Here is a 23,034-nt window from a genome sequence, read left to right on the forward strand (position 1 = left end):
GGTGAGACATTTGGCGCAGCCTTGGTGCCCGGAGGAGGGGCTTGGACCTGCCTCAGCTGAGTGTACCCGGCTCTGCTGGCTGCCCCCATGGAAGACTTTGCCTTGGAGGAGGTGGGAAGGGGAGTGGTTTGTGGGGAAGGCTGGGGGTGGGAGGAGGAAGGACAGGGGAATCTGTGGTTGGTATATAAAATGAATAGAAAATCTCTTCATAAAAGAACGTAAAAAAAATTTTAGATAACTCTAAGATTAACCACTTCGGAGCAGAAGCGTGAGGGAGATTTGCTCCATTTACCACGCTGTGCAGCCTCCACCTCTGTGTGGTTCAAATCATTTCATCGTTATTGACAGGAAGGCTGGATGCTCCCACATGCCCGAGGCAGCCGTTTTGCATCTTTTCCCCACTGATTCTCATATGCAGTGCTTTTCCGCTGTTTCTATAAAGAGACAGAGATGAAGGTTAGATGAAGTATAATGCGCAATAAGTCTATAATTTCTCTTTTCCCCCTCTCTTCTTTTTTTCTCTTTTAATGAAAGTAGATTCTTTTCCCGAATAATATATCCTGTTTACTCATCCTCTACTCATCCCAGTTCCTCCCCACGACCCCTCCCATCTGGATCCACTCCCTCTCTGTTTCTCGTTGGGAAAGAACAGGCTTCTAAGTGATTAAAAACAAAGCACACTAAAATGAAATATACAATAAGGAAAGTAAAAGCCATCCCATTGAAGTCGAGCAAGGCAAACCAACGCAAGGGAGAGCGCCGAAGAAAGGGCCCAAGGATCAGAGACCCACTTGTCCTCACAGTCCGGAGTCCCACAGGAACACTGAGCTACTAGCTGTAACATACACGCAGAGGGCCTGGTGCAGTAGGTCCCATGTGGGCCCTGTGCTTGCTGCTTCCGTCTCAGTGAGCTCATCTTGCCTATTGATTCAGAGGGCTCTGTTCTCCTGGGGTTCTCCCATCCCCTCTGGCTCTTACACTCTTCCCACCTCTTCCTTGGGGTTCCCTGAGCTCTGAGGAGAGGGATTTGATGGAGACATTCCATTTAAAGCTGCTGTCACAGCAATTTAAAAATTACTAAGACAGAAGCAGCTATCAGGCAGTAGGCTGTTGCTGAGGTAGACCTTTCCACGTGGTATTTTGAAGGAAAATGGAAAATGTGTTGGACCTTGGCCTTGGAAAGTGGTTGAATGCTGTAAGCAGAGCTCAATGAGCTATCTTAGTAGAAGCTTGGAAGACTGAGATCCATGCAGACTGTGGTTTCGGAGAGCAACAATCTCAGCAATTAGACTAGAAACCATTCCTGTGACATTTTGGCAAAGGATGTGTCTGCCTTCAGCACATGTCCTGAAAACTTCCCTGAGGCGATGCTGAAAAGTAATGAACTAGATTCTTCGTTGGAGGAGAATTCAAGGCACCCTATTCTTGACCCTGCCCCATGGTTTCTAGTAATCATTCTTATGCAGGTCTACAATGAGAAAGAGCAGAAAACAATTCAAAATGAAAATTTAGTGCTGGAGCCAAGGTCTCTACTGAAGGAGATAAGGAGACTGAAGACAGGCCTAAGGTCCCCTCAGGGCAAGACCCTACCTAGCACACTTCCTTTCCCCTGTGAAAGGAAAAGGCCTAAGCAATTTTCTGCTCCTAAAAACCAACTGAAAACTGCTGCAGATGTGATCAAGGAGCCAGGCTCCATCCACAAGCATGCAGCTGAACTTGGCAGTGTCACTTGCTTTGATCTGGCTTTCGAGCTGTAGTGGATACACGAGTATAGGGATACAGAGTCTTACTCCATGGTTACGGAGAACTACTAAGGTCAGACAATGTATGACAGGGCAGTCCCTGCATGAAGGCCCTGAGAGGGCACAAGGCCTTGAGAGGCCAGTGTGTGGAGCCACGAACATGAAGCCTAGACTGGGTTGGAGCCCCTCACCCCTAAGATGTCAGAGGTGCCGGATCCCAGGGATATCTGCCAAGGAGGGCTGGAATGTGGAGTGAACAGCCCAAGAGAGAGGTTATCTTGCAGGAAGCAGAGTTGGAATCCTGGAGCCAGTTAAGCCTTTTGACCTCAAATACAGAGCTCAGCTACAGGATTTGATTTTGCCCAGCTATACATCTGTATTGATTTGGTCCAGTGGTTTTTTTCCCCCCAGTGACTGGATTACTTCCTTTTGGAATAGCAATTATATTCTGTGCCATTGAAAATATGTAATTTGCACCTTGATTTTACAGTTAAGTGATTGCCTTAGGTTTGACAACAGATTCTGAATGTTGGACTTTTAAACAGTGTTGAGACTGAAAAATGATAGAGACTTTTGAAGTTGGACTAAGTGCATTTTGCATTCTGATATGGCCGCACGTCTTTGGGGATCATGGAGCAGAATGTGGTGGTTTGAACGAGAGCAGCCCGCATAGGGCATATTTGAAAACATGGTCCCCAGTTGGTGTAACTGTTTGGGAGGTACGGCCTTGTTGGAGGAAGTGTGTCTCAGGGTGACTTTGAAAGTTCAAAAGCTCAAGCCCTTCACAGTATGCTTTCTCTGCCTCCTGCCTTCAGATCAAGATTCGAGCTCTTCCTGACACAGGACCTTTGCTTCGCCATCATGGACTCTAACCCTAAATCCAATTAAACACTTACTCTTATAAGTTTCCTTCACCATTACGTTTTTGTCACAGTGGTTTCAATGTAATTAAGACAAATACACAACTCTCTCTTCAGGAAGCTTTTCATAGAGTTTCTCTAAATTCCATTAACCACAATCTAGCTCAACTCAGACTTTATCATAAGAAGCAGTCGTTTAAAGTCCCCAGCTGATTGCTGCCCCCACTAAATATCTGATTCAATAGCCTAGGGTGGAAAGGAAGAAGTCAAAATATCTTTATTTGCAGATGATATGATTCTATATATAAAAGATCCTAATAACTCTACCAAAAAAAATCTCTACTGATAAATACATTCAGTAAAATAAGTGGATACAAAATTTAGACACAAAAATCAGTAACCTTCCTGCACACAAATGACAAGCATACATAGAAAGAAGACAGGCAAGCAATATTCATAAACACCTCAAAAGATAAACTGTCTTGGAATAAATCATGAAGTCTTTATACTATCAGAACAAAGAAAGCTACAAATGAAGCATTTTCAAATTCATTTCTGGGAATACCAGGTAGGCAGGTTTCAGAACAGTGGGAAAATCACTGCTGTAGGCCTCAGGTGCTAGCTGGCACATTCTTAGCCATTCAGTTGATGGCACTTATGGATCCCGTCTGTACACTGGAAACTGCTTGATTTAAGAGTCACAAGACTATTGAGTTATACACAGAGGTCAACAATAAATGGCTACTTGGGGGCCAAGATAGCCCAAGGTGATTTCCCTCTGAAATTGCACATCTCCACTATCATTTGGGTTAAAATAAGTTAATTGCCCCTTGTAGAATGTATAACGTGGGTGTGACAATTTTCTGGGAACTTCGTTTCACTAACAAAACATTAGATGTGAACAATTTATTCTGTAATCCTATGGAGTAAAAAGCTATTTTTAATTCTAGCAGTAGTTGTGTATACAAAATGGACTAAACACCATAACCACAAAATTATTGTATCTGTGGTACCACAGATTTATAGTTATTTTAACAATATAAATCATAATAATTTTAGCAAATTTATGACTCAAAATTGTAAGAGCTGCATGATGCTTATTGTATCGTTAAGTATACTAACAGAAACTTTGTCTTCCAGATCTTGGAGTCTCTTTTCAAGGTATGTGTTTCAATTCATTACAGCTGAAACTAAAGAGAAGAATGCATGTTAAGCAAAGATGATCTAGGTTTTGAAGTTGCAGCATTCCATGGTGGCTGCTAGATATTTTTAAGTTTCTGTTTGCATCTGTGTGTTGCCCTAGCTCCGTTCTGAACCCTGTGTGATGTGTGTGTGTGAGTCAGTAATGGTGGTTGGCAGATACAGGTTCCCAGACACATGTGTATTAACTCTTAATTTCCTTTTTATTCCTTTATGAAGTGGTTTCAGCAACAAGTCAACCAAATGGAGGAGGTAAAATATGAAACTTCTTAACTATTATTACATTAGTAAGTATTTGACCCATTGGAAAATCTGCTTGAAGTTTGTATGAGGCAAATGTTTCAATGACCATTGATTATAAAGTAATATTTTGATTTAGGTTGAAAAATAATAAGTAGGTAGTAAAAGTGTTTACCAGTGATTTGTAAGTTTTCTGCATGAGTCCAGGAGAGAATGGGATTTGTTGGATCATTCTTTCTCCTAAAGAGTAATGAAAACTTCACTCACTTTCTTTTTTAAATTTACATAAAAGTGATAGAAATTTATCAACTTAAAATTTCTCCTCTGCTTAAAAATCATGCATGATACAAGCAGACATAAAATTATATTGGCTTTTACAAAATGCATTGTGTCTTTTAATGATATCCTTTGCATTTTAGATTTTCAAAGACTTTGAACACTAGAGTGAGAACAATTGGTCTCTGTCTTCAAGGACTTTGAATTCTCTTTTGGGAGAGATTGTGAATAATCCTCTAGCAAGAAAGAATAGTTTCCCAGGTAGCTTCAGGGATTGTTCAGAATTATTCTGCCATTCCTTTTGCTGTGCTTATCATTCCCCCTAGTTAAACACTCTTTAAAAAAAAAAAAAAAGAGGCTTGCTATTCGGGATATAGAACTAGAGGGTAAAGACAGAAAAGTGTAACTTCACTCAGAAGTCTCTCTTCATTTTTGTTCCCTCTGGCATGAAACAGCTAAAGGTGTCTAAATGCTTCCCCATGCAAAATGAAAGCAAACTGACATCTGGGATTTAGTAGTAGAGAGTCATAACTTTATCATTGTCTTTCTGTAGTTTATTACAGCAGAATATTCTTAGATAAAACATTAGGTGAAACAATTGATTTAGAATTGTTCTTGTAAATATTTTTTAGTTGCATTTGTTGTTGTTGAGCCTTCTTCTTAAAATTTTTATATAGCAAAATAGTAAATGTCAGCTTTGACATATAAATATCCTGAGTGAGCTGTAGCTCTATTTACAGTGAAGTGCCCTCTGATGCATTTGTAATTATTTTACAGGTGTTTGGATATAGCTAACTATGAGATTAAATAAAAGTTATTCAGACTGATAAAGGGAAATAATGAAATGCTTTTGAAGTATGAGATCGAATGGGTCTTTAGTAACTGGTCAATTTTGTTACTTTAGATAGGTAAAGACCAAAGCATTTTAGAAGCAGATCTTCCATCAGATGACAAATCGGTCCATTTAAATATTGTACAAATAGCAAATCTGGTACATAAATTTGAAGATCTGAAAAGCCGCCTAAGAGAGCACAAGGGATCCCTGGTGTCCAAATACGTGTGAGTGCAATATAAGGATTAATTGAGTTAAAATCAGTAATTAGCATTGGGTGTAAGCTAATTCAATGTTATTGCTTTACAAAGAACTTCTAAATGATATATGAATGTTTAGTTGCTTTTTTTTTATTTGAAGTTTTGTTTGTTTTTTTTTTTTTTTGGTTTTTCGAGACAGGGTTTCTCTGTGTAGCTTTGCGCCTTTCCTGGGACTCACTTGGTAGCCCAGGCTGGCCTCGAACTCACAGAGATCCGCCTGGCTCTGCCTCCCGAGTGCTGGGATTAAAGGCGTGCGCCACCACCGCCCGGCTTATTTGAAGTTTTAATAGTCTGAGATGGTATTATTCAGTGCAGTAGACATTAGCCACATTAGCCTATTCAAATCAAATTTAGTAAATAAATCGGCTTCTGGGTCATACTAAACACATTTTAAGTACTCGATAGCCATATGTAGCTATTATTTAAAACTTCTGTTGGATAGTACTCTCTTTAAAACATCTGGATTGTAAACATGCTTCTGAATGCTGAAATAGAATAGTTGAAATAGATTTACATCCTGTCCCTCCTTTTCCTTCCTCCAGCCCTTCCCAGGTGCCCTCCAATGCCCCCTCAAATTAATAGCCTCTCTTTCTTTATTATTATTATGTACATACATGTATGTATTATATGTATGCACAAATACATAATTACAACCTTGAATTTGTTGTTGTTGTTTGTGTATTATAGTTTCAGAGCTGACTATTCTGCATTGGACAGCCAATAAAGAGAGCTCATCTCTGAGACAGGCTAATTTTTCTCCCAGCAGTCAATAATGGTCTCTAATTCTTTGCTAGAGGTGGGGCCCTGCAAAATTTTTCACCTTCCAATTGGCATGTCCGTTGATACTGCCACTGTTATCCAGGCTTGTTTATGCAGCCATTTCTAGGAGAGATTGTTTCACGGCACACTTCCTGGTATTTTGGCTCTTACAATCTTTCCACCCCCTTTTCTGAGATGTTCTCTGAAAAATAGATTTAGAACGTAGTTGGGTATTATGCAGGTTTAGCAATTTAGTGATGGTAGATTCTTTTTTAAGGTCCGTTATCTCACTAGCTGTGTTTCTAATACTAGACATGATTTTCTTTCTAGTGAATGGGCCTTATGTCCAGTCACAGCGCTGCTGGTTACCAATGTGTGAATGCCACCATTGCACCCTTATGCACATCTTGCCATGTTGTTCACTGTCATAGTTCAACTGCATCGGACTCTTTAGTTGCTTCCCTCGCTTGGCAGCTTGCAAAGTATCTTCTGGTACTATGGAAGCTAGACTGCAGGAAGGAGGCTTTCAGATCAGATACAGCTCCTTCAGCAATAGGGTTCTACCCTCAACCCCCAAGAGGCAACCAAGGTCTATAGATAGTCTAATGTTGTTTTAGGAATCACTGAAGATAGCTTAGTTTTTGGGTTTTGAGGGGATCATTATCACCTAATTGGCATAACTTCCTGTTAGGTAGATTGGTAGGTAGGTAAAAAGATAGATAGATAGAAAGATAGATAGATAGATAGATAGATAGATAGATAGATAGATAGATAGATATGTACATATATACGTACGTACATACATATAGATATATAGATAGATAGACATGCGTGCATAGATACATACATACATAGATACATAGATATATAAATAGATATATAGACAGGCAGACAGCTATACACTTATATGTATTGTGTATAATTTTAGGTAAATATGGAACAATAGGATTTCTTGAGGCTTTTTCTAGAAATCTTGGTGTTATTTGCCCCTCCTCTGTCTCTCACCTTCTGTCTTGACCTCCCTCCCCTCCTCTCTAGTTGAACCCCCTCCATGTTTTTTCATTTCCCATTTCATATCACCTGTATCCTGCTATTCCTTCTCACACTCCTCCTCCATGCCTATGGTCTCTGTATACTTTCTTAGTTTTAGTCATTACTCCATGTTTTATGCTCACATCTGAGAATTTGGATCTAGAAACCACAGATGAGAGAGAATCTTGTGTTTCTGGGTCTTACATATCTGAATTTGATCAAGTGAATCCTAGTAGCAAATTCAATGTTTAAAAATTTTAAAACGAGGTTTAGAATTGTAGTCTTAACCACTTTTCATGAAGAATATATAAAGCACTTTCATATTGTTAAAAGAAAAACTCATAGTTGGGAGAGGATGATACTCAGTATGCAATCTCTTCATGTGCTTTCTATGAATTGTTATTATGTTAGTGCTGTAAGAAGGCTTCTGTACATTTTTGAGCTGTTTGTTGTCAGCAATATTTTTGAATGTATATTAGTGTTTACATTTGACATTTAAATGTCTTCTTTGCACAAGGTATTTTTCTCATTATCACCTGGAAGCCTCGTAACTACTTTATGAGAAAGGTATTAGTGTATATAAGTTTTAACAGATAAAGAATCTAGAGAGAGACACACAGCAGCTAGCTCTAGGCCACATAGTTAAAGGTTTGGAGAGGGTTGTCTCACTCTCAGGCTGCTCTTAGCACCACAGCAGATGATAATTAGCAAAAAGACATCTCCAGTTTCTACAGACTTGTTTTTGTTATTTTGGTTCTAAATGTTACTGGTGTATTTAATTGTATCCTGGAATATATAATTCACAGAATTTGGCCTTTATAATATAGGATGGTTTTACTATTCATTTATCTAAGTAACTATGAATGAAGGATAATTGATAGGTTAACTTTTATTCCACCAACCTCATATGTCTAGTCTGTAAAGTATAGTTCCTTGGGCATGTAACTTATATGAAGATATGTTTTATTTATTGGCACTCTTAACAGTGATAAAGAGACTCCATCAGTCCCAGTGAAAACTTATGAAGGTGTAGAGAAGCAAATTGAAGGTAATATATTATAAATGCTTAAGTTTTATATAGTTCCCTAACTATATTAGCACTTTGATATTTAAAGCTTAATTTTTACAGTTAAAAAATTACACAATGGAGATCTCATCTATTTCTCCTTCCTAGGACGGTCCATGTGTCTGGGTCTTCCCTGTTAGTTAGCTTCTCTGGAGTTGTGGGTTGTTGTAGTGGGTAGCCATTCTAGCTTTGCCTGATTATCCTTTGCTTTATATCTAGTATCCACTTATGTATGGGTACATACCATGTTTGTCCTTCTGAGTCTGGGTTACCTCACTCAGAATGATATTTTCTAGTTCCATTCATGGGACTGGACTAGGCCCTCTGCATGGCGAGACAGTTGTGTAGCTTGATCAGCTTGGGGCCCCTCTGGCAGTAGGATCAGAATCCATCTCTGGTGTATGAGTGGGCTTTTTGGAGCCCACTACCTATGATGGGACACCTCGTGCATCCTTGAGCCAGGGGAAAGGGCTTGGATTTGCCTCTACTGGATGTGCCTCCTCATGGGAGGCCTTCCATTCTTGTGGGTGGGAATTGGAGGTCAGTTGAGAGAAGAAGGCTGGGGGTAGGGTAGGAGGAGGGAAGAGGGGGATCTTTGATTGGTGTGTAAAATGAATTTAAAAAATTTTCTTAATAAAAAAATAAGAATATAAAAAAATTATACAGTGGTAAACTGAAGACACTATTCAATAGGGAGTTTGATATTTCAATACAAGTTTTATTATAGTTTGGATTTGGGAAACTTAAAAGATTAATGCCAAGCTAAAGAGATGGCTCAGCAATTAAGAGCACTGGCTGCTTTTCCAGAGGACCCAAGTTTGATTCCCACACCCCCATGGCAGCTCACACCTGTCTGTAACTCGAGTTACAGAGGATCTGATTCTCTCCTCTGATGTCTGCAGGCATTGCACACATATGGTGCAGATACATATATGCAGGCAGAACACTCAAACACATAAAGTAAAAAGTAAATACTCTTCAAGATAAATGCTATTATGATTTGGCTGTTGTTCTCATGAAGTTGTTTTGTCTTCCGCTTGGGAAAATCATTAAAATTAAAAATTTGGACTGTGAACTCAATTAGTGCATAGGATTGCTACATAAAATGTAGGGGGTCACTGGCAGCAGGACCAGGATTTGGAGCCTATTACCAATGGCGGGATACCTTGCTCAGCCTTGATACAGGGGGAGGGGCTTGGTCCTGCCTCAACTTGATAAACCAGGCTTTGTTGACTCTGAGGAGTGGATGGAGTTCAGGGTAGGGGAAAAGTGGGAGGTGAGCGAGAGGAAGGGAGGGAAGGGAAACTGTGGTTGATATGTAAAATGAAACAAAGAGAGCTTTTAAGTAAAAAAACAAATGTATAATGGCAGATACTTGTCTCTATTTCAGACTTCATAAAATCCCACTCAACTTTTGAATCTCAAGTTGATTCTGAAACTGAGCCAGGTAAGTGACCATTCATTTAAACATCATCATACTAACGCCTCCTAAAGGCTCCATAACCTTCCCAGTTACCACCACCCACTGGGGACCAAGTGTTCATGTACATGGACCTGTGGGGGACATTCTCATCCACAACACCATAGTAAGAAACCTCTGTATTCTTGCTGCTTTCAAGGTTTTGTTTGTTTTTGTTGTTGTTGTTGTTGTTTGTTCTTAAGACAGGGTCTCATGTATCCCAGGTTGGCCTCAAACAACAGCTCAGCAGCCTGGAAGCTCTTTTTCTTGTCTGTGCACGAGTGATCATTGCAGGAGTTTTTGTATCCAGTGTGCAAGTACCTGCACTGGGACCTGCTGAGACTTTTAGTATCAAAGACTGTTTAGGATTCTCCTCTGTGTGTGTGTGTGTGTGTGTGTGTGTGTGTGTGTGTGTGTGTGTCTGTGTCTGTGTGTCTGTGTGGTGTGTCTGTGTGTGTGTGTCTGTGTCTGTGTGTGTCTGTGTGTGTCTGTGTCTGTGTGTGTCTGTGTGTTTCACACCAAGGGAATCTGTTTCAGATAGCTGGTGGTGGTGACCCATATAGCTTTGCCATATGGGACATAATGATGACCACAATGACCGTAATGATGGTAGCGCCAGCACTGAGATATGTCACCTATGGGATGTGCATGGGTTCAGGTTCTGTACCACAAGCGGGCATGGGCTAGCAGTGATTGTGAGGTCTGCATGCTGCTGTATTCTGAGCTACTGCTTCCTCAGCAACCTCAGTGAAGATGGTGCATCTGCAGCTCTGGTGTCTGCATTGCTGGTGCTTTCAGACTGCAGCAGTGCCTTGGGCTGTGGAAACTTACATGCTCTGGTAGTGGCTTTTATGGTTGAGTCCTGGGCATACAGAAGATTGAAGATTGGGTTGCAGTGCTGTGTGCACACTGTGCAGTTCTGGGGTCCTGGGGACTTCTCAGATGCAGGGATGGTTTTCCTAGCTGCTTGTATGGGAGGGAGAGAAGTCTGGTGTGATTTTCATCTTTTATCTCTATACAAGGTTATTTTGGTCCCTTTGGCTTCTTTAGATTTTTCTCTTCATCTTTGATATTTCTGAAGGTTGAATAGTATGAAACGTTTCAATTGTTTATGTTTTTTAGCTTCAGGCCAGCCAGATGGCTCAGCAGGTAAAAGCGCTTACTGCACAAGGGATGAGTTGTGTGATGAGTTGGTGACGAGTTAAATCAGGACCCATGCCAGAGTGGGAGAACACAGAATCCCCACTGAGCCCTGTCACAGCCACCCCGCGTACACATCAAGCACAACTATACAGTTATAACAAAAATGTTAAATGATACATGATTTGGTATCTGTTATTAATTCTAGAATATTTGTAGTCATTATCACCTCACATTTTTCTTTTATTTCCCGCTTTGTCACTGGTTACCCCCATTAGGCATATATTACACCTTTTAAAAAAATACCATCTTATTGATCTTGAATACTCAATTGCATTTTTGCCTCATTTGTTTCTCCATTTGGGGAGTTTCCAATGAGTTTTGTGCTCAGTGACTTTTTTCAAGCAAGTTGTTTTAACAGTTTGCAAAATGCCCTTAAGAATTATCTAAAAATGTGCAGGTTGTTTTCCGAAGGATTCCAAGTATTTAATCACATTTTTTCTGTCCTGACAGTAGCCATATAGAGTAGGCATATTTATTAGACAACAATAGACTAATGTCTGGTTATTATGATGATTAAAAGAGCCCACACAGATTAGAACACATTAGTGTGATTGGCACAATGCAAGTGCTTCTAAAAGAGTAACAGTGATGAGTCTGTATTGTTTATTTTTATTTACTGCCTGTGTCAGTCACAAAACATTCTTTGTTACACTGTTATAGAGCTTTAGCATTTCTTTTTACCTATTTATTAGAGTTTTTGCTTATATTGCCCATCTGCTCTTATATGTAGCCAGGTTTTTCCTAGGTAATAAATACTTTAATTAGTTGTTTAAAATTCCTGCCTGATAACTTAAAAACACCTGCTGTATCTGAATCCTGTGATCATAATTACTTCTCTTCAGACTGTGTTTCCTGCCTCTGAATATACCTTATATTATAACTATTTCCTGTTGGAAACCAGAGACAATATAGAGGGTAAAATAAAATAAGGTAAATGTGGTTGAAAGTACCATGTCACCTCCTTATGCTTGTTTAGTTTCCCCATCTGTGTCACTGAATTGTATGATCATATAAGTGCAACCATTATAATACCTTTATATTTTTTGTAATAGAAGCTCCTTATTCAGTGACTGATCGGATGAATGTGATGATGAACATATTTAAAAATCAGACAAATATGTTAGAGAGGTAAGCTTTGAAAATAATTATTTCTTATTTTCTAGTTATAAAATTCAATTCATAGAATAGAAACATTGGGAGCATAGATAAGAAATAAGGCTGTCATCAAAAGCTGACCTCTTAAATGTATGTATTTATCTATGTATATATGTGTGTACATGTATGTATGTATATGTGTATATGTGTTTACATATGATTTTAATTATCACATGTATAATTTTAAATTTTTAAATTACAAATACACAGGTTATAAATATATGCTTTGGAAAAAACTATACTGATTCCTCAAAAAAATAAAAAAGTAAAAATGAAACATTATCCAACAATCCATTTCTGAGAGTATACTTAAAAAATGTCAGTGAAGTCTTGAAGAGACACATATACACATCTTTTCTTCAGCACTGTTTATAACATCAAAACACAAATTTCCAACAATGGGTGACTGGAGAAACAAAATGTGGCACAATGGATCATTAGTCTTAAAAGAAATATGGACAGATATGACAATGTAAATAAAACATGGGGACATTATGCTAAATCAAGTAAGCCAGCCACAAAAAGACAAAAAGTATGTGGTGTCCCTTACATGAGATACCTAGAGTAGTAAAATTCACAGAATGTAAAGCAGTGATTGTCAAGGAATGAGGAGAAGGGTAAGTAACAATTACTCTAATGCATACAGAGCTTCGTGGCTTTTCCCCAACCACTGTGGCCTGTTCGTTGGTGTCCTCTGGTTCACTTTACATTTTGGCTGTTGTGTTGGTGAAACTTCACAGGTGTAGCTTCTGATGTTATCAAGCGATATGACCTCACAGAAAACTCCCTGATCTTCTGGCTCTTACAATCTGTCTACACCCTCTTCCCAAATATTCCCTGAGCCTTAGCTTTTAGAGTGTTTTGTAGAGGTAGCCATTGGGACTGGGATCCACAACTCTGCATTTTGATTGGTTGTGGTTTTCTGTCGTGATCTCTGTCACTTGCAAAGAGAAATTTCCTTGATAAGGGGTGAAGACTACACTTATCTGTTGTATAAGTACAAATGTTTATAGTTTGTTATTAAGGATTGTGTTGCCTTATTAAATTAGTGATTATAAATTCTCCTCCAATAACCATGATTTCACTAGCACTGAGTATTTAGCTAGTTTTCCAGCACCAAGCATGGTTTCCCTCATATTGAGTGGGTCTTAAGTCCAATTAGAAAACCATTGGTTATCAACAAGAGACCTATGCCACTATTTCATCATATTGTGCTGGCCATTAATGTGGTTATTGGACATCACAGTGGAGTGGCACTGTTGGTTGCTTCTCTCCTTTGGAAGCACGTGATGCCTTTTGCTGCCATGAAAGCTAGTCCTCAGGGAGAAGACATTCAGGTCAGCTCCATCTCAGGGGTCTCTGAGCCTTGTTTCAAAGTGCGTGGTATCCTTGGCAGTAGGAACTTACATTCTACCTCTGAGGAACAGCCAAGGGCAACAGCAGTGGGTTATATGTTTGGGGAGGCCCTTAGCCCTGGCCAACAACTCAAAAGAAGACTTCTTGTGTCTGGTACTGGGGTTTCTGTTAGGTGGTCTTTGACTCTTGGAGGAAGCACCATCAGTCCAGATGAGAACAGTTTATGGGAACTATGTATGTACATTTACACACTATATTACATGCACTGTAGGTTTGTAAAGTAAATGGTTAGTAGTGTGTTTCCTTGTGGCTTTTCAGCCATCAGCATTTTATTTTATATACCTACCTTCATCTACTGTATTCATCTCCCTCCCTCTTCCACAAGGCTTTTCCTCTATCAAATCACTTATATCTGACCATTCATGCTTTACCTTCCTCCCACGTTCTTCTGTAGTTACTTCCCTCCTCCCCCCTCAGGAGCCCCCTTTGCCCATGTCCATTATCAGATCACTCTATCCTCCCACCCCCTTTACCCTCTTCCCACCTTCTCCTGTACATACCATTCGTCAGTGGTAGGGCATGTAGGGTTTTTTTTCTATCTCCTAGCTATTGTGAACAGAGGAGCAATGAACATGGCTGAGCAAATATCTGTGAAGTATGGTACAGAGTCCTTTGGGCATGTGCCAAGGAGTGGTGTAGTTGGGTCATATGGTAGACGTATGTTTAGCTTTTTGAGACTTCTCCACACTGATTTCCATAGGGGCAATCCTACCAACAGTGAATGAGGGTTGCCCCACCCCCTGGCATCCCCTCTGGCATTTGTTGTCTGTTGTTCCATTGATCTTTGTCTTCTGACTCAGGAAAGATGAAATATCAAAGTTTGTTTGATTTGCATTTCCTTGATTGCTAGGGATTATGAGCACTTTAGGAGATGTTTCTAGCCATTTTAATAATTATGGCGTTGTATCTCTTGCTATATGCTGCTGTACTCATTCCTTTCTTCAGCCCAAAATAATGATTCCTGTATTTTCCTTAGGCTTGTTGTGTTGTTTATAATAGTTTTATTAAAACTACAGTTTTCCCTCCCTCCTTTCCTCCTGTCCCCTCCCCTGCTTTTCTTCTACACCCCTTCCCCAAACACTCCTCCTCTGTCTCCATTCAGAAAGGGTAAGGTCTCCCATGAGAGTCAACGGCACATGACATATCAAGTTGAGGCAGGACCAAGCTCCTCTCCCCTGCATCAAGGCTGAACAAGGCATTGCACCATAGGCAATAGGTTTCAAAAAGCCAACTCATGAACCAAGGACAGGTCCTGGTCCCACTGCTAGGGGCCCCACAACAGACCAAACTACACAACTGTTAGAGGGTCTAGGTTGGTCCCATGAGGCTCCCTAGCTGTCACTCTAGAGTCTGTGAGCTCTCACTAGCTTAGGTCAGGTGTGTCCGTGGGTTTCCCCATCGTGATCTTGATCCCCCTTGCTCATATACTCCCTCCTTCCTCTCTTCAACTGGACTCCCAGAGCTCAGCCTTGTGCTTAGCTTTGTATCTCTGCATCTTCTTCCTTCAGTTACTGGATGAAGGTTCTATGATGACAATTAGGGTAGTCACCAATCTGATTACCTGAGAAGGCCAGTTCAGGCATCCTCTCCACTATTGCTAGGAGTCTTAGCTTGGTTCATCCTTGTGGATTCCTGGGAGTTTCCGTGGCACCAGGTTTCTCACTTACCCCATAATGGCCCCCTCTATCGTGATATCTCTTTCATTGCTCTCCCTCTCCATCCCTCCCTTAACTTGACCATCCTGATCCCTCATGTTCCCATCCCCCATCTACTCCCTTCTACTCCTCCCCACCCCCAATTTACCCAGGAAATCTCATCTATTTTCCCTTCCCAAGGCGATCCATGTGTCCCTCTTAGGGTCCTCCTTGTTACCTAGCTTCTCTGGGGGCTGTGCATTGTAGCCTGGTTTACCTTTGCTTTACATCTAATATCCACTTATGAATGAGTATATACTGTGTTTGTCTTTCTGGGTCTGAGTTACCTCACTCGGGATTTTTTTTTTTCCTATTTCCATCCATTTGCCTGCAAATTTTATGCTGTCATTGTTTTTTACTGCTGAGTAATACTCTATTGTGCAAATGTATCACATTTTCTTTATCCATTCTTCAGTTGAAGGGGCTCTAGATTGTTTTCAGATTCTGGTTATTATGAATAATGCTGCTATGAACATAATTGAGCAAGTGTCCTTGTGGTATAATTGAGCATCCTTTGGGTATATGCCCAAGAGTAGTATCTCAGGGTCTTGAGGTATATTGATTCCCAATTTACTGAGAAACTGCCATACTAATTTCCAAAGTGGCTGTACACGTTTGCATTCCTACCAGCAGTGGAGGAATGTTCCCCTTACTCCACATCCTCTCCAACATAGGCTGTTATTAGAGTTTTTGATCTTAGCCATTCTGACAGGTGTAAGATGGTATCTCAGGCTCATTTTGATTTGTATTTCTCTGATGACTAAGGATGTTAAGCAGTTCCTTAAATGTGTTTCAGCCATTTGAGATTCTTCTGTTGAGAATTCTCTGATTAGATCTATACCCCATTTTTAATTGGATTATTTGGTATTTTGACATCTAGTTTCTTGAGTTCTTTATATATTTTGTAGATCAGCCTTTTGTCAGATGTGAGGTTGGTGAAGATCTTTTCCCATTCTGTAGGCTGCCGTTTTGTCTTATTAACATTGTCCTTTGCCTGACAGAAGCTTTTCAGTTTCAGAAGGCCCCATTTATTAATTATCAATCTCAGTGTCTGTGCTACTGGTATTATATTCAGTAAGTGGTCTCCTGTGTCAATGTGTTCAAGACTACTTCCCACTTTCTTTTCTATCAGGTTCAGTGTAACTGGATTTATGTTGAGGTCTTTGATCCTCCTGGACTTGAGTTTTGTGCAGGGCAATAGATATAGATTTATTTGCATTCTTCTACATGCCACCATCCAGTTATGCCAGCACCATTTGTTGAAGTTGCTTTCTTTTTTCCATTGCACAATTTTGGCTTCTCTGTCAAAAATCAGGTGTATAGATTTATGTCAGGGTCTTCCATTCGATTCCATTGATCCACGTGTCTGTTTTTATGCCAATATCAAACTGTTTTTATTACTATAGTTCTATAATAGAGCTTGAAGTCAGGTTGATGATACCTCCAGAAGTTCCTGTATTTTACATGGTTGTTCTAGTTATCCTGTTTTGTTTTGTTTTGTTTCATATAAAGTTGAGTATTGTTTTTTCAAGGTCTGTGAAGAATTGTGTTGAGTATCAGGGTAACTGTAGCCTCATAAAAAGAGTTTGGCAATGTTCCTTCTGTTTATATTATGTGAAACTATTGAGGAGTATTGGTATTGGCTCTTCTTTGAAATCCTGGTAGAATTCTGCACTGAAACCATCTGGCTGGGACTTTTTTGGTTGGGAGACTTTTAATGACAGCTTCTATTTCCTTAGGGATTATAGGTCTATTTAAATTATTTATCTGGTCTTAATTTAATTTTGGTATGTGATATCTATCCAGACAATTGTTCATTACCTTTAAATTTTCCAATTTTGTGAAGTACAGGTTTTTGAAGTATGGCCTAATGATTCTCTGGATTTCCTCAGTGTCTGTTGTTATCTCCACCTTTTCATTTCTGATTTTGTTAATTTGGATATTCTCTCTCTGCCTTTTGGTTAGTTTGGATAAGGGTTTGTCTATATTGTTGATTTTTTCAAAGAACCAACTCTTTGTTTCACTGATTCTTTGTATTGTTCTCTTTGTTTCTATTTTATTGGTTTCAACCCTCAATTTGATTATTTCCTGTCATCTACTCCTCCTAGAGGAGTTTGCTTCTTTTTGTTCTAGAGCTTTCAGGTGTGCTGCTAAGTCACTAGTGTGAAATTTCTCCAAATTCTTTGTGTAGGCACTTAGAGCTATGACCTTTCCTCTTAGCACTGCTTTCATGGTGTCCCATAAGTTTGGGTATGTTGTGCATTCATTTTTTGTTGAACTCTAGGAAGTCTTTAATTTCTTTCTTTATTTCTTCCTTGACCTAGTGGTGATTCAGTTGAGCACTGTTCAATTTCCATGAGTTTGTAGGCTTTCTGCAATCTGTACTGTTGTTGAATTCTAACTTTAAGCCCTGGTGATCTGATAAGATACAGGGGATTATTCCAATTTTTTTTATATCGGTTGAGATTTGATTTGTGACCAAGTATGTGTTCAATTTTAGAGAAGATTCAATGAAGTGCTAAGAAGAAGGTATATTCTTTTGTGTTTGGATGGAATGTTCTATAGATGTCTGTTAAGCCCATTTGAATAATAACATCTGTTAGTTCCCTTATTTTTTTGTTAAGTTTCTGTCTGACAGACTTGTCCATTGTGAGAGTAGGGTGTTGAAGTCTCCCACAATTAGTTTGTGTGGTTTTGATATGTGATTTAAGCTTTAGTAGTGTTTCTTTTACAAATGTGGGTGCCCTTGTATTTGGGGCATAAATGTTCAGAATTGAGACTTCATCTTGATGGATTTTTCCTGTGATAAATATGAAACATCCTTCTCCATCTCTTTTGATTAATTTTAGTTTAAAGTCTATTTTGTTAGATATTAGGATAGTTACACCAGCTTGCTTCTTTCCATTTGATTGGAAAACCTTTTCCCAACCTTTTACTCTGAGGTAATGTCTGTCTTTGAAGTTGAGGTGTGTTTCTTGTATGTAACTGAAAGATGGATCTTGTTTTTGTATCCATTCTGTTACCCTGTGTCTTTTTATAGATAAATTGAGTCCACTGATATTAAGAGATATTAATAACCAGTGATTGTTAATTCCTGTTTTTTGGTTTTTTGGTTTTTTTTTTTTTTTAGTTTTGGTGGTGGTGGTAGTAGTGTCTATGTTTCCTTTCTTTAGGATTTGCAGGTGTGAGATTATCTATTGCCTGTGTTTTCATGGGTACAACTATCTTCCTTGGGTTGGAGTTTTCCTTCTAAGCACTTTCTGTAGGGCTGGATTTGTGGATCAATATTGTTTAAATCTGGTTTTGTCATGAAATATTTTGTTTTCTCCATCTATGGTGATTGAATGTTTTGCTGGGTATAGTAGTCTGGGCTGGCATCTGTATTCTCTTAGTGTCTGTAAAACATTTGTCCAAGACCTTCTCACTTTCAGAGTCTCCATTGAGAATTTGGATGCAATTCTGATAGGTCTGCTTTTATATGTTACTTGGCATTTTTTCCTGTGCAGCTCTTAATATTCTTTCTTTATTCTGTATGTTTAGTGTTTTGATTATTATGTGTCAAGGGGACTTTTTTTTGGTCCAGTCTGTTTGGTGTTCTGTAAGCTTCTTGTACCTTTATAATCTTGTCCTTCTTTAGGTTGGGAAAGTTTTCTTCTATGATTATGTTGAATATATTTTCTGTGCCTTTGAGCTGGAATTCTTCTCCTTCTTCTATCCCTATTTTTAGGTTTGGTCTTTTCATGGTGTCCCAGATTTCCTGGATGTTTTGTGTTAAGAATTTGTTGGATTTAACATTTTATTTGACTGATGAATCTATTACTTCTATCATATCTTCAACACCTGAGATTCTCTCTTCCATCTCTTGTATTCTACTGGTTATGTTTGCATTTGTAGTTCCTGTTTGCTTACCCAGATTTTCCATTTCCAGAATTCCCTCAGTTTGTGTTTTCTTTATTGCCTCTATTTCAATTTTCAAGTCTTGAACTGTTTCCTTTGCCTGTTTGATTGTTTTTTCTTGGCTTTCTTTAAGGGATTTATTGATTTCTTCCAATTTTTTGTTTGTCTTTTCCTTTATTTCTTTAAGGGAATTTTTCATTTCTTTTTTAAGGGTCTCTATCATCTTCATAAAATTATTTTAAGGTTTTTTTTTTTCTGCTTCATCTGCATTGGGATGTTCAGGTCTTGCTGTTGTAGAACCACTAGGTTCTGGTGGTGCCATATTGCTCTTTATGTTGTTGAATGTATTCTTACACTGCTGTTTACCCATTTGGATTTGGGATAATTATAGGAACAGGTGTTGATTCTTATGCTGTCTTTGTTGGATGGATCTTTGTTCCTTTATTGTCTGTTTCCTTTATTGTCTTTTGGCCTGAATGGGCAAGAGTTACAGTGATTGGCTGGTTGTCATGCCCAGTAGGGTTTCTCAGCTGAGGTTTGTGGGGGTTTGGGTGCCTAGGTCCAGTGTATCACCCAATTCTTCTGGCTGGTGTGGGCTTTACTTGTGCCTATGGGGTCTGTTCTTCTAACTGGTGTGGGTTGTGCCTGTGCCTATGGAGTTTGTTCTTCCAACTGGTGTAGGTTTTGCTATGCCTGTTCTTCCAACTTGTGCCTATAGGGTCTGCTGATGTGGCTGGAGAGGGTTGTTCACAGGGAGGCTGCTAGGGTAGGTGGGATTGGGCAGTGGAGTGGGTCTGTTCTTCCAACTGGTGTAGGTGGTGCTTGTGCCTACGGCAGCTGTTGATGTTGCAGGGGATGGTTGGCTAGTGGGGAGGATGATGGGTTCGGTGGATTTGATTAGCAGAGTGGGTCTTGTAGGTTAGAGTCCAATGGATGGTGGTGGTGGTGGTGGAGTGGCCTGCCCTCGGGACTCTTATCTGCTGGCTGGCTGCTGGGGCTGAGATGGGAGGAGGAGAGGCTCGGGATGTTCCTTGGGACTTGGGGCCTAGAGATTGGAGCAATTTAGCTGGGAGATCCCAATTGGTGCAGGTGGTACCTGTGCCTCTAAGGGCTGCAGATATTCCAAGGGATGGTTGGCCAGGAGGAGGAGGAGGAGGAGTTAGGGTGATGGAGTGGGTCCTGTAGGTTGCAGAATCCAATGCATGGCAGCCCAGCGGTGGTGGAGCGGCCTGCCTGCAGGACTCTTGCCTGTTGGCCATCTGCTGGGGCTCGTTTATAATTTTTTTTTTAAGGCTGCTCATGTCATCAAAATTTTTTCTTTGTCCTTCAATCATAGCAGACAGTGCGTCTGAATGTATTATTTTAAGTTGGCTGTCATAGTCTCTTAGGACATGAAATGCGTTGCTCCAAGCTGTTCTTGCTTTCAAAGTTCCCACTGAGAAATCAATTATTATTCTGATAGCTTTCCTTTATATGCGCTTTGTGTTTTTTTCTCTTGTAGCTTTCCATATACTTTTCTTTGTTAAGTAAACTTAGTGTTTTTTTTAAACTAGGGTTTCACATTTATTTCAATGGTTCAGCAAATATACACACATGTATATGTACATACATGTCATATATACACATGTGGAGGTTAAGACAGAGAAAGCGTAGTAAAACACTAAAATTGGGAATCTAGGTAAAGAATGTGGAAATTTTCATTGTACTGCCTAGCTACTTTCCTGTATCTTTGGGATTTAAAACACAAGGACACAGATTTCAATAATCGCATGAAGCTAGCCTACACTGTCTACAAATAGAAACACAGCAACAACAACAAATTCAGGACAGTGGAATTCTGGGAAGGATTAGCTCATGAGGGAGAACCTCACAGGAGCTTCTGATACAGCAGATATCTCTACTTGAGTATGAATGTTGGATTTTCCTTTCTAGGAATTATTATATAGTCCACACATTTTTTTTTTTGTTCTTAGTATATATTTCCAAACTAGGAAAAGGTAAAAACAATGGGATGAAGTATATAAAAAATATTTTTGAAGGAAAATCACTACCCACGATTGTGTGTGTGTGTGTGTGTGTGTGTGTGTGTGTGTGTGTGTGTGTGTAAATAAACTGTTTTGCTTTGTATGATGTAAGGGGGCTTTTGCTAAGGAAGTCACACTCCTGAGGTCAGGCTACAGAAATGTACTGGCTGTGAGCTTATCATCTTAGTTTCCAAGGGAAAGTACAATCACCAATTCTCAACACTGATTAGTTTGACATTATGTAATATGTTTTTCTAAACAATTTCTATGGATTATATAACACACCACAGTAAGTATTTCAGAATAAAATTAGTGTTTTAACTATGACATGCCATGGGAATTTTATTTTCTGGCCTTGTCTATTTGGTTTTCTATATGCTTCTTATATTTGTATGAGGGAGACTTTCTTGAGCTGAGGGGAGTTTTTTATGATTTCGTTTTCTATGTCATTGATTTCGGACTCCTTTCTCTCATCTATGACTATATTTTGAAGGTAGGTTTCTTTTTTTCATAGTGTCCAACATTTACTGCATGTTGGTTTCCTATATTTTGTTTAATTTAATTAATGTTCCTCTTCTATTTGGTCCAGATCCTCCGTTTCATTTTTGGGACCTGATATTCTGTTTCCTATTTGATCCATTCGACTTGTCCAGCTTTCCTTTGAGGGTTCGAGTTTGGGCTACTGGGTTTTTCAGTCCCGTCTTCATTTCAGCTGGTTTCTTTCTGGTTCTCCTAAGCGCTTCTCTGTACTGATGAAATTCTGTTCTCAAGTCTTGGATTGTTTCCATCAGTCCCCTCAGCATAATGTCTGTGTTTTCTCGGCCTCACTCAGGCATTTATTCTCCTTAACATGTTTCTCTTTGCTATCACTGAACTGTTTCTTTGTGTCTTCTTTAAACATCGTTAGTTCTTTGAGGAGGTTTATTATTATCCTTTTAATTTCTGTGTCCTGAGATTCATCTAGGGCAGTGGTTTTCAACCTTCCCAATGCTGTGACTCTAATACAGCTCTTTGTGTTGTGGTGACCCCCAACCATAAAATTATTTTGTTGCTATTTCATAACTGTAATTTTGCTACTGTTATGAATCATAATGTAAATATCTGTGTTTTCCCATGGTCTCAGGCAACCCCTGTGAAAGGGTCATTTGACCCTCAAACAGGTTGTGACCCACAGATTGAGAATCACTGATCTAGGGTATTCTCATTTGGCAAGCATTTTCTCAGGACTGGTAGGCTTTTAAAGGAAGATACGGATTTGATCTTTCATATTGGGATATTCCTGTGGTGAGATCTAGGCATGTGAACTCCTTTGTTAGTTTTGTTAGAGGTTTAGCAGGGTGAGCAATCAGAGAGGATGTGAGAGTGGGTGGGGTCTAGAGGTTGGAAATGGCTTGGATGGAATGAAGTCTGGTGGGCAGAAGGGACTTGGACTGGTATAGAGTATGTTCTTCCTGTTCCAAGTTGGAAGTATGGGGATAGATAGGTCTGAGTGGAATGCTTAGATATGATATGGGAGTCTCCTGTGGTATGGCAAATAGGTAGGGAGGATACTGGCTTAACCCAAGAGCTCCTCTGCAGTGGAGGCAGGGAAGACAGGCCTAGGCTGGTGTGGTGATTATGGAACCCAGGCGAAATCTGGTAGGTTATGGGAAAGATGTGGATGAAGAGGTCAAGGGTGTTCACCAGGCTAGACTGTGGAGGAGGATGTGGGAAGTTAGGGTACGTCCTGGCAGACATCTACAGTGATGGTCAGATGGGGCTGGGATGTGGGATTTGGGACCCTGTGGAAGCCTGGGGGGTCACTTCTGCAAGGCAGGGCTGGCCAGACTAGTCCAGCATGCTGGGATCCAGGCTAGATCCAATGTGATATGGAAAAACAAGTATTGGGTGGGGAAGGTACTCATTAGGCTAAACTCTGG

The 23,034-nt window shown here is 39.7% G+C and overlaps 1 protein-coding gene across 4 annotated transcripts in view; it reads left to right on the forward strand.

Annotated features, from left to right (window-relative positions):
* Positions 1–23,034, forward strand: part of Ccdc7 (coiled-coil domain containing 7) — a 165,081-nt gene that overhangs the window by 18,230 nt on the left and 123,817 nt on the right. For all 4 annotated transcript variants that reach the window (XR_009379398.1, XR_009379399.1, XM_059263777.1 and 1 more), the window contains exons 7-12: positions 3,743–3,763; positions 4,022–4,054; positions 5,223–5,377; positions 8,188–8,249; positions 9,658–9,714; positions 11,982–12,057. Coding sequence is in view for 2 of the 4 variants with exons in the window: in XM_059263777.1 (XP_059119760.1) it covers positions 3,743–3,763; positions 4,022–4,054; positions 5,223–5,377; positions 8,188–8,249; positions 9,658–9,714; positions 11,982–12,057 (404 nt within the window). In the remaining 2 variants the exon portion in view is untranslated. The remainder of the gene's footprint in view (positions 1–3,742; positions 3,764–4,021; positions 4,055–5,222; positions 5,378–8,187; positions 8,250–9,657; positions 9,715–11,981; positions 12,058–23,034) is intronic.

Source organism: Peromyscus eremicus, chromosome 5 (genome assembly GCF_949786415.1).
Source record: "Peromyscus eremicus chromosome 5, PerEre_H2_v1, whole genome shotgun sequence".
Classification (NCBI taxonomy): Eukaryota; Metazoa; Chordata; class Mammalia; order Rodentia; family Cricetidae; genus Peromyscus; species Peromyscus eremicus.